The sequence below is a fragment of the Rutilus rutilus genome, assembly GCF_951802725.1.
Source record: "Rutilus rutilus genome assembly, chromosome: 1".
Classification (NCBI taxonomy): Eukaryota; Metazoa; Chordata; class Actinopteri; order Cypriniformes; family Leuciscidae; genus Rutilus; species Rutilus rutilus.
Window position 1 is genome coordinate 66,960,153 of NC_140209.1, and position 16,314 is coordinate 66,976,466.

General features: G+C 39.9%; 1 protein-coding gene across 1 annotated transcript in view; it reads left to right on the top strand.

The window, feature by feature from the left end:
• LOC311295692 (uncharacterized protein) overlaps nucleotides 1-16,314 on the top strand; it is a 32,517-nt gene that overhangs the window by 11,991 nt on the left and 4,212 nt on the right. Inside the window, exon 3 of the mRNA XM_084417170.1 lies at nucleotides 3,692-3,865. Within this exon, the coding sequence (XP_084273296.1) occupies nucleotides 3,692-3,865 (174 nt within the window). The remainder of the gene's footprint in view (nucleotides 1-3,691; nucleotides 3,866-16,314) is intronic.

Consider the following 16,314-nt stretch of genomic DNA (forward strand, 5'->3'; position numbering starts at 1 on the left):
TGCAGAGATGCTCAGTTCAGGTGCAGAGATGCACAGATACAGAGATGATCAGTTCAGATGCAGAGATGCACAGATACAGAGATGATCAGTTCAGATGCAGAGATGCACAGATGCAGAGATGATCAGTTCAGGTGCAGAGATGCACAGATACAGAGATGATCAGTTCAGATGCAGAGATGCACAGATGCAGAGATGATCAGTTCAGGTGCAGAGATGCACAGATACAGAGATGATCAGTTCAGGTGCAGAGATGCACAGATACAGAGATGATCAGTTCAGGTGCAGAGATGCACAGATACAGAGATGATCAGTTCAGGTGCAGAGATGCACAGATACAGAGATGATCAGTTCAGGTGCAGAGATGCACAGATACAGAGATGATCAGTTCAGATGCAGAGATGCACAGATGCAGAGATGATCAGTTCAGGTGCAGAGATGCACAGATACAGAGATGATCAGTTCAGGAGCAGAGATGCACAGATACAGAGACCATCAGTTCGGATGCAGAGATGCTCAGTTCAGGTGCAGAGATGCACAGATACAGAGACCATCAGTTCAGATGCAGAGATGCTCAGTTCAGGTGCAGAGATGCACAGATACAGAGATGATCAGTTCAGATGCAGAGATGCACAGATGCAGAGATGATCAGTTCAGGTGCAGAGATGCACAGATACAGAGATGATCAGTTCAGGTGCAGAGATGCTCAGTTCAGGTGCAGAGATGCACAGATACAGAGATGATCAGTTCAGATGCAGAGATGCACAGATGCAGAGATGATCAGTTCAGGTGCAGAGATGCACAGATACAGAGATGATCAGTTCAGGTGCAGAGATGATCAGTTCAGGTGCAGAGATGCACAGATACAGAGATGATCAGTTCAGGTGCAGAGATGATCAGTTCAGGTGCAGAGATGCTCAGTTCAGGTGCAGAGATGCTCAGTTCAGGTGCAGAGATGCTCAGTTCAGGTGCAGAGATGCACAGGTGCAGAGATGATCAGTTCAGGTGCAGAGATGCACAGATACAGAGATGATCAGTTCAGGTGCAGAGATGCACAGATACAGAGATGATCAGTTCAGGTGCAGAGATGATCAGTTCAGGTGCAGAGATGCACAGTTCAGGTGCAGAGATGCACAGATACAGAGATGATCAGTTCAGGTGCAGAGATGCTCAGTTCAGGTGCAGAGATGCACAGATACAGAGATGATCAGTTCAGGTGCAGAGATGCACAGATACAGAGATGATCAGTTCAGATGCAGAGATGCACAGATACAGAGATGATCAGTTCAGGTGCAGAGATGCACAGATACAGAGATGATCAGTTCAGGTGCAGAGATGCACAGATACAGAGATGATCAGTTCAGGTGCAGAGATGCACAGATGCAGAGATGATCAGTTCAGGTGCAGAGATGCACAGATACAGAGATGATCAGTTCAGGTGCAGAGATGCACAGATACAGAGATGATCAGTTCAGATGCAGAGATGCACAGATGCAGAGATGATCAGTTCAGGTGCAGAGATGCACAGATACAGAGATGATCAGTTCAGATGCAGAGATGCACAGATACAGAGATGATCAGTTCAGGTGCAGAGATGCACAGATACAGAGATGATCAGTTCAGGTGCAGAGATGCACAGATACAGAGATGATCAGTTCAGGTGCAGAGATGCACAGATACAGAGATGATCAGTTCAGATGCAGAGATGCACAGATGCAGAGATGATCAGTTCAGGTGCAGAGATGCACAGATACAGAGATGATCAGTTCAGGAGCAGAGATGCACAGATACAGAGACCATCAGTTCAGATGCAGAGATGCTCAGTTCAGGTGCAGAGATGCACAGATACAGAGACCATCAGTTCGGATGCAGAGATGCTCAGTTCAGGTGCAGAGATGCACAGATACAGAGACCATCAGTTCAGATGCAGAGATGCTCAGTTCAGGTGCAGAGATGCACAGATACAGAGATGATCAGTTCAGATGCAGAGATGCACAGATGCAGAGATGATCAGTTCAGGTGCAGAGATGCACAGATACAGAGATGATCAGTTCAGGTGCAGAGATGCTCAGTTCAGGTGCAGAGATGCACAGATACAGAGATGATCAGTTCAGATGCAGAGATGCACAGATGCAGAGATGATCAGTTCAGGTGCAGAGATGCACAGATACAGAGATGATCAGTTCAGGTGCAGAGATGATCAGTTCAGGTGCAGAGATGCACAGATACAGAGATGATCAGTTCAGGTGCAGAGATGATCAGTTCAGGTGCAGAGATGCTCAGTTCAGGTGCAGAGATGCTCAGTTCAGGTGCAGAGATGCACAGGTGCAGAGATGATCAGTTCAGGTGCAGAGATGCACAGATACAGAGATGATCAGTTCAGGTGCAGAGATGCACAGATACAGAGATGATCAGTTCAGGTGCAGAGATGCACAGATACAGAGATGATCAGTTCAGGTGCAGAGATGATCAGTTCAGGTGCAGAGATGCACAGTTCAGGTGCAGAGATGCACAGATACAGAGATGATCAGTTCAGGTGCAGAGATGCTCAGTTCAGGTGCAGAGATGCACAGATACAGAGATGATCAGTTCAGGTGCAGAGATGCACAGATACAGAGATGATCAGTTCAGATGCAGAGATGCACAGATACAGAGATGATCAGTTCAGGTGCAGAGATGCACAGATACAGAGATGATCAGTTCAGGTGCAGAGATGCACAGATACAGAGATGATCAGTTCAGATGCAGAGATGCACAGATACAGAGATGATCAGTTCAGGTGCAGAGATGCACAGATACAGAGATGATCAGTTCAGGTGCAGAGATGATCAGTTCAGGTGCAGAGATGATCAGTTCAGGTGCAGAGATGATCAGTTCAGGTGTAGAGATGATCAGTTCAGGAGCAGAGATGCACAGATACAGAGATGATCAGTTCAGGTGCAGAGATGATCAGTTCAGGTGCAGAGATGCACAGATACAGAGATGATCAGTTCAGGAGCAGAGATGATCAGTTCAGGTGTAGAGATGATCAGTTCAGGAGCAGAGATGCACAGATACAGAGATGATCAGTTCAGGTGCAGAGATGATCAGTTCAGGTGCAGAGATGCACAGATACAGAGATGATCAGTTCAGGAGCAGAGATGATCAGTTCAGGTGTAGAGATGATCAGTTCAGGAGCAGAGATGCACAGATACAGAGATGATCAGTTCAGGAGCAGAGATGATCAGTTCAGGTGTAGAGATGATCAGTTCAGGAGCAGAGATGCACAGATACAGAGATGATCAGTTCAGGTGCAGAGATGAGATGATCAGTTCAGGTGCAGAGATGCACAGATACAGAGATGATTAATAATCAAGATTTCTGTGCCACCCCAGACTGGTTGCTGGCCCTTGCACCCCTATGAAAAAATCCTGGCTCCGCCACTGCAGAGTAACGCCACACAAAAAACAAAGTCTGAAAGACTAATTTATTTATTTATTTATTTTTAACCATAGCTTCCAAATTCTTACTGTTTAATAACGTGACCATTGTAATCAAGGCCAATTTTGAAATTGGGTAATCTCAGCATCACTAATTGTTATCAATCAGAAGTCCTTGTAAAGATAATCGATGTGTTGAAGAGCCGGGTTGTTTATTGTAGTGTATATTCTCTAAAAATGAAGCACACTGACATGAACACTTACTGTTGTTGTAGATTATCTCAGTGTTTGGTGACAGAAGAAGGTTGTGCTGCTCTGGCTTCAGCTCTGAGTTCAAACCCTTCACACCTGAGAGAGCTGGATCTGAGCTACAATCACCCAGGAGAATCAGGAGCGAAGCTGCTCTCTGATGCAATGAACCATCCAGACTGCACACTGGACAAACTCAAGTAAGTGGATCAGTAAGAATCATCCTGGTTGGTGTGTATGAGAGACTGATAGTTTATAATAGTTTTTGAACACTGAAGGGGTCCCAGTGTGTTAGAAAATGACACCAAACAGTCCTGACAAAGCATCCAGACGAGTTGTTAGTGAGAATGTGCTGAGAAAATAATGTAATCTGATTGCACACTGACACGTCAAAACTCGCGACTTGCCATAAAAGCATGTGTTCTTAACGTGCGCTTTGGGGTCACCAAAAAGTTTATCGTAACAAAAATGGGCATCGAAAACGTGTGTTTTTTGTAGGACAAAACGCACGTTATGAACGTGTAAACAGGTAAACCAAACAGGCAGTGCAAATGTGTGTGAAGTGTCCAAACAGGCGAAAAGAACGTGCTCGTTCCCTATAGTGTTCTCGAAATCGCACGTCGAAGGCGTCATTGCTCGAGTCTGTCATGCTTTTGTCCCTGCACAGCAAAAACTCCAGTGTTAAATTAACACTCCTGGGAGTGTATATGAGTCCACACTCAAAAGTGTAAAGTGTTAAAATATGAGTGTTAAATTAACACTCAAGAGTGTTAAAGTTAATGAGATAATTAAGTGATTAATTTAGTGATGATTGAGCATTATTGAAGACACCTGATGTTAACAAGCAGAATCACTGAAGGAGGAAATCACTAATTGTAAGTTACCATTAAGGTGATGGGTGTTTGCTTTAGTCGGGCTCTTGACACTTATATGTTTACTTTAAATTGTGCTTGTCTGCTGTTATTGATTAATAACAGTCAGATGAACAAAGAGACAATGTGATCTGGTGGTGTTGGTTATGTTTTGACATAATCATGTTGTGATCTGTAAAACAAAACTTATTGAGATGGCTTAACTTGTTAGTTACAGCAGCTCTGTGATTCTACAGCACATGATTTTCAGTATTTTCCATATAATCCAAAAATGTTGTTCTGATCAAAAGACTTTCAAATGAATTTATTTAGAAACACAGACATCAATAATCAGCCTGTGAATCTCAACAATGGTGACAATAATAAAGCATGTTGCAGTCGCTGCCACCAATCACAACTCATTAATGGCTCCCATCATGCATTGCGGTATGAATAAATTATGATCTGAATTGTCTGTGTAATTTACTTTTCCTAATTGAATATTCTGCTCGTCACCATTGTTGAGATGCATAGACTGAATCTTGACGTCTGTGTGTGCTTAAAAGAAAGATTTTTTTTTTTTTCAAAACAACTTTTAAGAAATCCTTTGTATTATATCTAAAATTCTGGATATTTATGCAGATTCACAGTTATGCTGTAATCAACAACATAAATCTAAGTCAGAAATAAGGATCTTAATGAGTTCAGTGATCAAGTTCAAATGATGATTGTCATAATATAACCAACACCATCAGATCACTTTTTCTCTTTGTTCATCGGGCAGTTATAAGATACAACAGCCAAACAAAATCTAAAGTAAATGTATAAGTGTCAAGAGCCCGACTAAAGCAAACACCCATCACCATAACGGTGGCTTACAATTTGTGATTTTCTCCTTCAGTGATTCTGCTTGTTAACATCAGGTGTCTTCAATAATGATCAATCATTACTAAATTAATCACTTAATTAGCTCATTAACTTTAACACTCTTGAGTGTTAATTTAACACTCATATTTTAACACTTTACACTCTTGAGTGTGGACTCATATACACTCCCAGGGGTGTTAATTTAACACTGGAGTTTTTGCTGTGTGTATGTGGTTTAGGACTCTTGTATTATCATTAAACCCAAGCAAATTTGACAGAGGAGAGGATTATAATTGGTGAGTTATTATAATCCAATAGTTATCATTTAGGTAAAAAAATAAATAAAAAAGAAGAAAGAGAGAAAACTGATTTTTTTTATTTCAGCACCTCGGACAGTCCCCTAATCCTTTCGTTCGAGACACATTTCGCAAATTTACCAGTTGTAATTATTGTAACAATTTACAATAAGGTTTCATACATTATTTAACTACATTAGTTCACATGAACTTACAGTATAATGAACTGCATTTCTATAGCATTAATTGATCTTTGTTAATGATAATACAAGAGTCCTAAACCATATATGGGGACAAAAGCATGACAGACTTGAGAAATGAGCCTTCGACGTGCGATTTCGAGAACACTATAGGGAACGAGCACGTTCTTTTCGCCTGTTTGTACACTTCACACACGTTTGCACTGCCTGTTTGGTTTACCTGTTTACGCGTACATAACGTGAACTACTCAAAACACACGTTTTCGACGCCCATTTTTGTTACGATAAACGCGTGTCAAAAACATGTGTTTTCGGTGACCCCAAAGCGCACGTCGAGAATGTGCGTTTTAAATATCACACGTAGAGGACGCGCGTTTTAATGCAAAAAACGTGTGTTTCTGATGCGCGTTTTCCGTGACCACAAAGCGCACGTTATTGATGTGTCAGTGTGCAATCAGACGCCTGACCAGGCGTTTATGAATACTTTGGCTTGCCATAGATATATGCGCCTGCCACTCGACCCGTCACGGATATATGCGCCTGCCTCGGGACCCGTCATGGATATATGCGCCTGCCTCGGGACCTTACACAATATATAATACCCAGGGGGCAAAACACCAGTTTTTTAGGAAATCAGACATGGGCTGCTGTAAAAGGTTGTCATATAAAAATGAAATCTATGATGTCTGAGGATCACAGCCTGGGTGGACAACCCGGTCAACAAGCTGCTGGAAACTTGTAATTAGGGTCAAAACAATGCTACCTCAAATTCTGCTTTAACTCCATGGATTCACCCAAACATGCTAAAAAGGTTTAATTATATCCGTGAATCCTGAGCCATATCTCCCTGATACTTTATGCTAGAAACAAACTGAGCACACCTTTCAGAAGAGTGGAAGATAAGCTTTCATCTGATGCCTTGATTGTACATGTAATTAGAATGTAAGAGTTAACAATGCCCCTTAATTCATAGGTAGGCAAAAAAATAATAATTTGAACATTCCATTTGTAATCGTTAGCATTCTTTTCCCTTTGTTGTTGTTAAAATAAACAAATTACCATGTAAAGTTAACTTTTACTAGATGAAATCATATTTTGATCATTTTCACTAACCAGACAGTCCTCATGGCCCATAACACATTTAGAGGGAATTTAATTTCAAGCCTATAATAGCCTGTCAATTCAAACAAGATCCAAGAAAGAAGTTTACCATTAATGATGTTAATTGTATACTGCTCTGTTTCTGTATGTACAGTATATCGTTTGCATATTTATGCAATATCTATTATTTGTTTTGCAATGTCTAGTATTTCTAATATTCTTTCACAAGTGGGTAGCTTTATTTATTCTATCGAAATAAAAAAAAAGGATTTGAGGATTTTGGGTAGGCTGGTTACTGTTCAATCCAGGTGTTTGGAGTGTGAGACAAAGGTACTGACAACTAAATGTTGAAAGACTAAAACACATGTGTGGAGTAGGTTTAAAAGTATTTACTGATTAAAACTGTTACATTAAGTAGCAATTTGTACCAAAAAAAAAAAAAAAAAAAAAAATTATGAAACAGACAAACAGATTACAATTCAGGGTGATAACTAATTTCTGTAATAATTTTTATACAATTTGTTTAGCTGTTTTCAGAGTCACTGCTGCTGTCGCTGCTCTCTAGTGTTTCAGCATGTTGTATCCTACTACATTTGGTTGCCAACCCCTGGCAACGGCATCCTATGTATATTACAAATAACAAATACTTACTCATCAAATGTATTTAAATAAAATACAAAATACTGCTGTGAAAAAAGTATTTATTTAAAATACAAGTAATTTGTCATTTGAAAATACAAAAATACAAAAAAAATGTACAGTCTTCTGTAGTTTAAGTGTGGTGTTAGGTACATGTACAAATAAGTCGCCCTAACAACAAATTATTTAGATCAGTAGAGACAGAGAGAGAGACCCCCGGCCGCGCGCACACTCTCACCATCTTCAGACACGAGCGCTGTATCTCTCTCCCTCGCGCATATCAACATCAATTAACACGATAGTTAATGTTGTTGTCTCGTTCTGCATCGAGCAAGGATACGTGAGTATTACTTTTTATTTACCTCGGCTAAATAAGATATGTAATTATTCAAACACAACCTACAACTTCATTTTCTAATGTGACTAATGTAGCCTCGCTCGCACTGTTTAGTTTTTCACTTCATTTGTCTGCTATTTAGTCTCATCCGTGTCTTTGCTCGTCTGGATGTGTGGATGTTTCCTGGAGGCCCGGTTCTAGACATTAGGAGACCCTAGGCAAAGTTCATGTTGGAGGCCCCCCACCCCCAATAAAAAAACACTTGAAACAAATATGATTCCTAACCTTTTTATTTATACAACATTTAATTTTAAATTGAGTATATTTTTAATTACACAGTACATAAGTTTGGACACATTACTATTTTTAATGTTTTTGAAAAGTCTCTTATGCTCATCAAGCCTGGATTTATTTGATCAAAAATACAGAAAAATAATAATGGTTTTCTATTTTACTGTACTTTAAAATATATTTCTGTGATGCAAAGCTGAATTTAGTGTCACGTGATCCTTCAGAAAACTTTATAATATTCTGATTTATTATCAAATGTTAGAAATGGTGCTTCATATTTATTTTATAACCTTTGATACTTTTTTACAGGATTTTTGATTTTAAAAAAGTCTTCACTATCACATTTTATATAGTTAACACATCCTTGCTGAATATTCCTGGTTTTTTTCTGTATTTTTGATCAAATAAATGCAGGCTTGTAGAGCATAATAAGAAACTTCTTTCAAAAACATTAAAAATAGTAATGGGTCCAGACTTTTTACCGGTACTGTATGTACATATTACAGTTTTTCTCGATTGCTTAAACACTATAACCAGGCTTTTGAACTAAAATGTCAAAACCATAATGCCATTTATCAAAAAGCACACCCATTTCACTAAACTATAAACACTATTCCCTGTTTTGACACATGAGTCAGATTTGTTGAACTGTCACTGCAAAAAACTCTAAACACAAATCCCTTCATTTCTCATTGCCTATGCCTATTTAAAACCTAAGCATCGATGTTTTACCACAGGTTTACAATAAAAAGTGATCATAATTAATTAATTTATGTCAAAATTGCACATTAGTCACACAGAAATAAATTACCGTTAGGTCTATTTCACAAAAGAAAGAGGACACACTTACTTCTTCAGTCGCGTCTGTTTCTGTTTATTTAGTAGAGGACATATTTACATCACATTTAGAAAGAATGATCATTTCTACAAATATATGCCACCAAAAATACGACCTGAGGAGCTTTAGCACTCTCTCGACTCCCATCGAATATTTTCAGTCAGAGAAACAGAGGAAGCTCCCGAAAAAAAAGTTGCTTTATTTTATGAGAGTCCGGTATAAAGAGACGAGACGTAGGCTACTGACAGATAAAACAAAAACATGATTGTGATAGCCATTATGAGTTGTCTGATTTCTTGAAGCGTTCACTGTTTTTTTACTATGCGTATCTTCAAGCGTTTACTATGTTTACTATGGTAATGGTTAGCGCGCATTAGGGCTGGGCGATATATATCGCGATATTGTTATGCGCATCTCGTCAGTAAAGCCGGTTCCTTGATTAGTAGTAAATCGCCATCACCTGCTTTCAGATGGAGCGGCATTTACTACAAAGAGCCGTAGTTAACTGACAAGCTGAGCCATATCGCATCAATATCGCGGACGTATCGCCAGCGATAATTAATGCGATATGGCTCAGCTTGTCAGTTAACTACGGCTCTTTGTCACAGCAAAAACTCCAGTGTTAAATTAACACTCCTGGGAGTGTATGAGTCCACACTCAAGAGTGTTGAAGTTAATGAGATAATTAAGTGATTAATTTAGTGATGATTGAACATTATTGAAGACACCTGATGTTAACAAGCAGAATCACTGAAGGAGAAAATCTCAAATTGTAAGTTACCGTTATGACGATCAATGGTTGCTTTAGTTGGCCTCTTGACCCATATATTATTAACTTTAGATTTTGTTTGTTTGTTGTTTTTGAATTATATCATCAAGTGATCTGATGGTGTTGGTTATATTATGACAATCATCATTTGAACTTGATCACTGATTTCATTAAAATCCTTCTTTCTGACTTAGATTTATGTTGTTGGTTAGTGAATCTGCATAAATGCCCGAAATTTTTGATAATATAAAGGATTTCTTAAAAGTTGTTAAAAAAAACAACATTCTTTTAGGCACACACAGATGTCAAGATTCAGTCTATGCATCTCAACAATGGTGAGGAGCAGAATATTCAATTAGGAAAAGTAAATTACGTAGACAATTCAGATCATAATTTATTCATACCGCAATGCATGATGGGAGCCATTAATGAGTTGTGATTGGTGGCAGCCACTGCAACATGCTTTATTATTGTCACCATTGTTGAGATTCACAGGCTGATTATTGATGTCTGTGTTTTAAGTGAATTTTTTTGAATGGCTTTTGATCAGAACAATGTTTATTAAATATTTAGAATTATAAGTAAAATACCAATAATCATAGGCTGAAGAATCACTAAACTGCTGCTAACAAGTTAAACCAAACTATCTCAATAAGCTATCAATAAACTATCTCAGGCCTTTTTCAGATCACAGCATGATTATGTCAAAACATAACCAATACTATAAGATAACATTTTACTTTGTTCATTTAACTGTTATAAATCAATAACAGCAGACAAACAACAGTAAATATTAAAGTAAGCATATAATGGTCTAGAGCCCAACTAAAGCAAACACCCATCACCATAATGGTAACTTACAATTTGTGATTTTCTCCTTCAGTGATTCTGCTTGTTAACATCAGGTGTCTTCAATAATGCTCAATCATCACTAAATTAATCACTTAATTATCTCCTCAGCCCTAAATGCCGCTTCATCTGAAAGCAGGTGATGGCGATTTACTACTAATCAAGGAACCGGCTTTACTGACGAGATGCGCATAACAATCTCATGATATATATCGCCCAGCCCTAGCGCGCATAGTCTTTTGCATCACAAACAGAAGGCATTCAAACAAGGCATTATTTTAAAAGTCTTTAATGCTGACAGAATCATCCGGCGCTGCCGTCTCCCGACTCAGGTGAACTCCGCCTCTGTTCGTAACCACTCCTCTAGCCCGAGCTGGCCCGCTTTGGCCCAAGGTATTCGACGGGCCAGAAATCCTGGCCGTTGGCCCCGAGTAAGCCCTGATCAAGCCCCGGAAGTGACAGTGGAAACGCAACTGGCCCTGGCACGCACTAGCACGGCCCGGCCCGGCCCTGGCCCGACAGTGGAAACACGGCTATTCAGATCCTTCAGTAGATAGATAAAAGGGCCCAAATCAGTTTATTGAGTTCTGGAACAATGGATCCAGAAAGACATGAAGGAAGAGATCGAGGAGGGATAAGGAGGAGGAGGAGGAGGACGAAGCCCAGCCAGCAGAGCCATGTGGGGCCCAAATGGGTTTGACCTGGGCTATCTAACTGGGACCCAGCCAGTTTTGCACCCAGTTTCCATGTAGGCCCCACATGGATTTGCCCAGATGAAATGTACACTGCTTAGTGTGCACACTACAGGCTGTTTAATGTAACACTTAATCAGTGTTGGAGGTAATGAGATAATTAAGTGATTAAGTGATAATGATTTTGTATTAGTGAAGAACACCTGCTGTTAACAAGCAGAATCACTGAAGGAAAGAGAAACACAAGAACTACTTCCAGCCACAGCCCTGGATGAAATCAACTGAAGATAAAATACATTACATCTCTCAAGATCTGATTAAACAACTCCACAAACAGCATTACCAGCTTCACTTATTAGTAACCACCAGACTGACTTTATTTCTGTCAGACATCTACAGAAGGTCTTATTGAGAATTAACAGAGGTTTAGATGTTGATTACTTATTTGAAAGTAATAGTTTGATTTGATGTTACCATTGTGGCGATCAGTGTGTGCTTTAGTCGGGCTCTTGACTTTTTAACATTAGTTTTTCTCAGGCAGCTGTGTCTGTTTGTTATGGTGAGAACAGCAAGAGAAAATATAATCAGATGCTGTAAGCTGATTGATGATACGAATATAGTCATCATATATTGGCTTAACTCATTGATATTATGTGTGAGGTTTATACGGGTAGTATGTTATTAATTCTATTTTATTGTTGTGATTCTACAGCAAGAGAATAGTAGAATTTAATCAGAACATCAAACGATTTTTAACACACCATATACATATTTTGGGCTCCTGTGAGTTTTACTCGCACACAGGGCCGGCGCTAGCCATTTGGGTGCCCTAAGCACAAATGCTTGGTGGTGCCCCCCACCCACCCACCAACAGTGCATACTCATAAAAAATGTGCAATATTATAACATTACAAAGTGCTATTTTACCAACACAATAAATAACACTGAACAGCTGATCAGAGAACCTTTGGCTTATTTACTGATTACAGACATTTCCATCATATAACTCATAACATTTTAGTAGAATAACATGTTAACTCTGAAGCATTTGTTATCAAACTAGTGCACATGCAGGTTTTTGTTCAAGAAAAGCAGCTGGTCTACATGCTCAGGCGTCAGTGCACTTCTCTGGGCTGTGACAATGTCACCAGCTGTTGAGAAGACTCTCTCAGCTGGTACACGACTACCAGGAATACAGAGGTATCGCTTAGCTTGGCATGACAAAAGAGGGAATTCCACCTCATGTTCCTTCCACCAGCTGAGTGGATTAGTGCTGAGTGGTACTGGTTTTACCTCTTTGTACTTCATCACCTCATCTACTGCATCATCTCTTGTTTTTATGGAGTCTGCTTCTGGAGTATATGTCTGCCCAAGGAGACCTGCCAATGCACAAGAGTCTCTTTGCTTCTTGGATGGGTCCAGAGTCCTCAGCTGGTTCTGCTTCATTGGCCTCTGCATTTATTGGTCCACTCTGTTGAGAAAGCAAAGGAATTGTATTGTAAATAGTTATCACCCTTTTCGAAATAGTGTATATAACAATATAGTTAGGTTTAAATTCATAATTGCAGTGTATCATTAATAATAAAAATACATAATGTTTTTATTCACACTATACAGTACTTACTGAGCTTTTTCCAGTTGCCAGTGTCTTAGTGTTATCAGTGAGTTGGGTGAAGACTTCCTCACGCTCATCATCAATCGATAAAGGCAGGGCCTTAAAGCGTGGGTCCAGGGCAGAAGCTAAGTAGAGTTGTTCCTTTATGCCTGAGTACCTTAAAATAAATGTAATACATTTCTATTACAACAAATTATAAAAATTATCATTATGAAATTAGTATAATGCAAAACAACTGTCTTAGAATAAAGTGTCATAATGATAATTAATACCTTTTCTGGAGATCCTGATGCACAGCAGATTTCATCTCCTTCACCATCACAGGATCAGTCGGGCCGGATGCATCTCTTCCAGAAGTCTTGCTCTCAGAGGGGCGATGACAGAGAGAGTTGGGGTTCCTTCTTGAGATATGACTAAGGTGGCTTTCTTCATTGGCTTCAGAGCCAGTGCAACAGCCTCTGCTGCTGTTATGTCTGCCTCTGTAAGGGAGCTCAGATCTTTCTCTTGTTTTCGTATCTCAGGGGCAAGTAGTGCAGCAGAGATAGCAGCTTGCTGTTCTAGACATCTTTCCACCATTTCAAATGCACTATTCCAACGCGTTGGTACATCGGTCACTAACTTGTGCTGTGGCAGGTCCAGCAGTTTCTGTTTTTTTTTTAGTTCGTGGCTGGCTATGGTGCTCCGGTGGGAAAATGCGGAGATCCGCCTCAGTCTGCCTAGAAGCCTTGATACTGCAGGCATCTTGAGAGCAGCCGGTGATGCCAAGTTTAGGACATGTGCAAAACAGCCAATGTGCAATGTCTCTGTCAGTCCAACTGCTCGTAGCATGCTAGCTGCGTTATCTGTTACACAGGGTTCCCACGGGTCCTTGAAATCCTTGAAAGTTTGTGAATCTGCAAAAAAAAAAATAACTTGAAAGTGCTTGAATTTATTTTGTGCAAGAAGTTTTCTGGAAAAAAATCCACATTCACTACGGTCCGCTAATGTGTTATTTCGCCAAAACTTCATAGCCTGTGCATACTAGCTTGCTTGATTTACGTTAGTTATGCGCATTTACGTGTTACGTTAAGTGTTTCCTGTATGAGGTACTTTGTGTTGTACGTTGCCATGACGTTCACACGCGCAAGAAACTACGATGGTACCTCAACATTTGTTGTTGGACACAAGAAATGTGTCCCAGGGCTCGCAAAATCGCTAGCCAGACGTCCCAGGGCTATTGTGTTTTGTGAAATAGTGTTCGCTTCAGTCTGGTTATATAATCAGATTCAGCGCATTCTTCATCTTTAATCCGCAGTGGCGCCGAGCAGAGCGGAGCGCACGTCAGAAACAGAGGACAGGGTTTGTGTGTGTGTGTGTAAGCCTCATTGGTCTGTCACTGCTTGTCAGAATATTTGAGATGACCAATCAAATCAAAGTAGGCGGGACTTATGTTCACAGAAGCTGCTGAGCGCGAATTTGAGCAGAGCGACTGACGCTTCAGTTTATCGAGTGCGAGATAAGATGTAAGTAGCTAAACTAAACATTTCACATTTTACAGTTTTTTTTAGGTCATAAATGTGAAACGAATGACAAAAATAATCAGGCAAACGAATATACTTTTGTCGAATTTCGCCATTTTGAACTGAAAATAGGCCTATGTAACGTGACTCATGTAATGTAATAAGTTTACTGTCATTGTGAGGGGACAAGAAACATTAACAAAGCCGTTTTCATCATGTTAGGCACAAGATTAATAATGAATGTGTACATGTTGAGAATTAATATAATACAATTTGTAGCCTTCAGTAAATTAAAAAAGTTCAGCTTTAGGTGGGGAAGAGACAGGGCGAGATGAGGAGACTGAGAGGAAAAGTGATGGATAAGAAGTGAGAGCAGGTATTGACAAATAATCTACTGCCCACTGACATGGTTTTAAAGCTGTTTCTTATTCTTTTTTTGGCCTTCAAACGTCTTGAAATGCACATATCAGAGAAATAAAAAAATGTAACTCCCTAACAACCTTAAATGTAGGACCTCTTTGATTATAAAGCCCTGTCTACGGCCCTGTATAAGGAATAAGATCAATAATGAATGTGTACATATTGTGAATGAATTTAATAAACTTAGTTAGGCTACCTAGCTCTCCTAGCAGCTTTCAGTAAGTGAACTCTTCTGAGAAAATGATTCATAAATCGACCTATTAGTTGACCGGTCGACCCTATGTTTACTTTCTTGACTAACAGACAAAAATAAAAAGCCTATATCAGTCAGAGCTCAGCTTTAGGAGGGGAAGAGACAGAGCAAGAGAAAAACAAAGAAAAAGAGTGTGATGCTGATGAGGAGAGAAAAATAATCAGCTGCGTGACATCGTTTTAAAGCTGTTGTGAACCAATGTTTTTGGCCTTCAAAACATCTTAAAATGCACACATGTAGATCAGAGAAATCAAATTTTTCTCAGAGGTGCTCCCGAACCCTCCTGACTAGCCTACCTCACATTCGGGACCTCAGTGATTATAAAACCCTGCCATCTGCTTGTTAATGAAACTAGTTAATAGTGAGAATTAGACCCTAAACTAAAGTGTTACTTTTTTATAATTTTTTTGATCATACCCTCATTGGGGGCTGAGCCACCGACACACACTGATTCATGTTCACACTGGTCACACACATTTCAGTTCAGTTAGTACCAGATGCATGTTTGTATTGATGATTCTAATTTGATTATTTTATATCCAATTGTTGATATTTGGCTACCAAAATCTGAAGAGTGCCTGCCCGAAGGGCCACCAGCGATTTAGAAATTTTGCGAGCCCTTTGTCCCCACATTAAGTCCTTGAATTTGAGGGTATTGGACCTGGAAAGTCCTTGAAAGGTCCTCGAATTTGAAGTTAACCAAGGTGTGGGAACCCTGGTTACAATTGCTGACACTTTGTCATTCAAGCCCCATTCATTCATTGCCTCTGTGAGCAATTTAGCAATATTGTTCCCTGTGTGGCTTTCAAAGAGCGCTCTGGTCTGCAGGATGTTTGACACAAGGACCCAATCAGTTGAAATAAAATGAGACGTGATGGTTACGTACGGGTCGGTCGCTCTGGAGGTCCAGCCATCGCAGGTAAGCACCACTTTTTCCGCCGACATTAAGGACTCCAAAACCTCCGTCTTAACCTCCATGTAAAGCTTTGGCATGGCCACTTCTGTGATGTGTTTACGCGTGCGTAGGTATGGCGTACCGTGGCTCAAGTGTGTTGACCATGTATTTAAAGCCCACGTTTTCAACAACACTATATGGGCGTAAGTCTTTACAGATGTAGACGGCCACGGATCC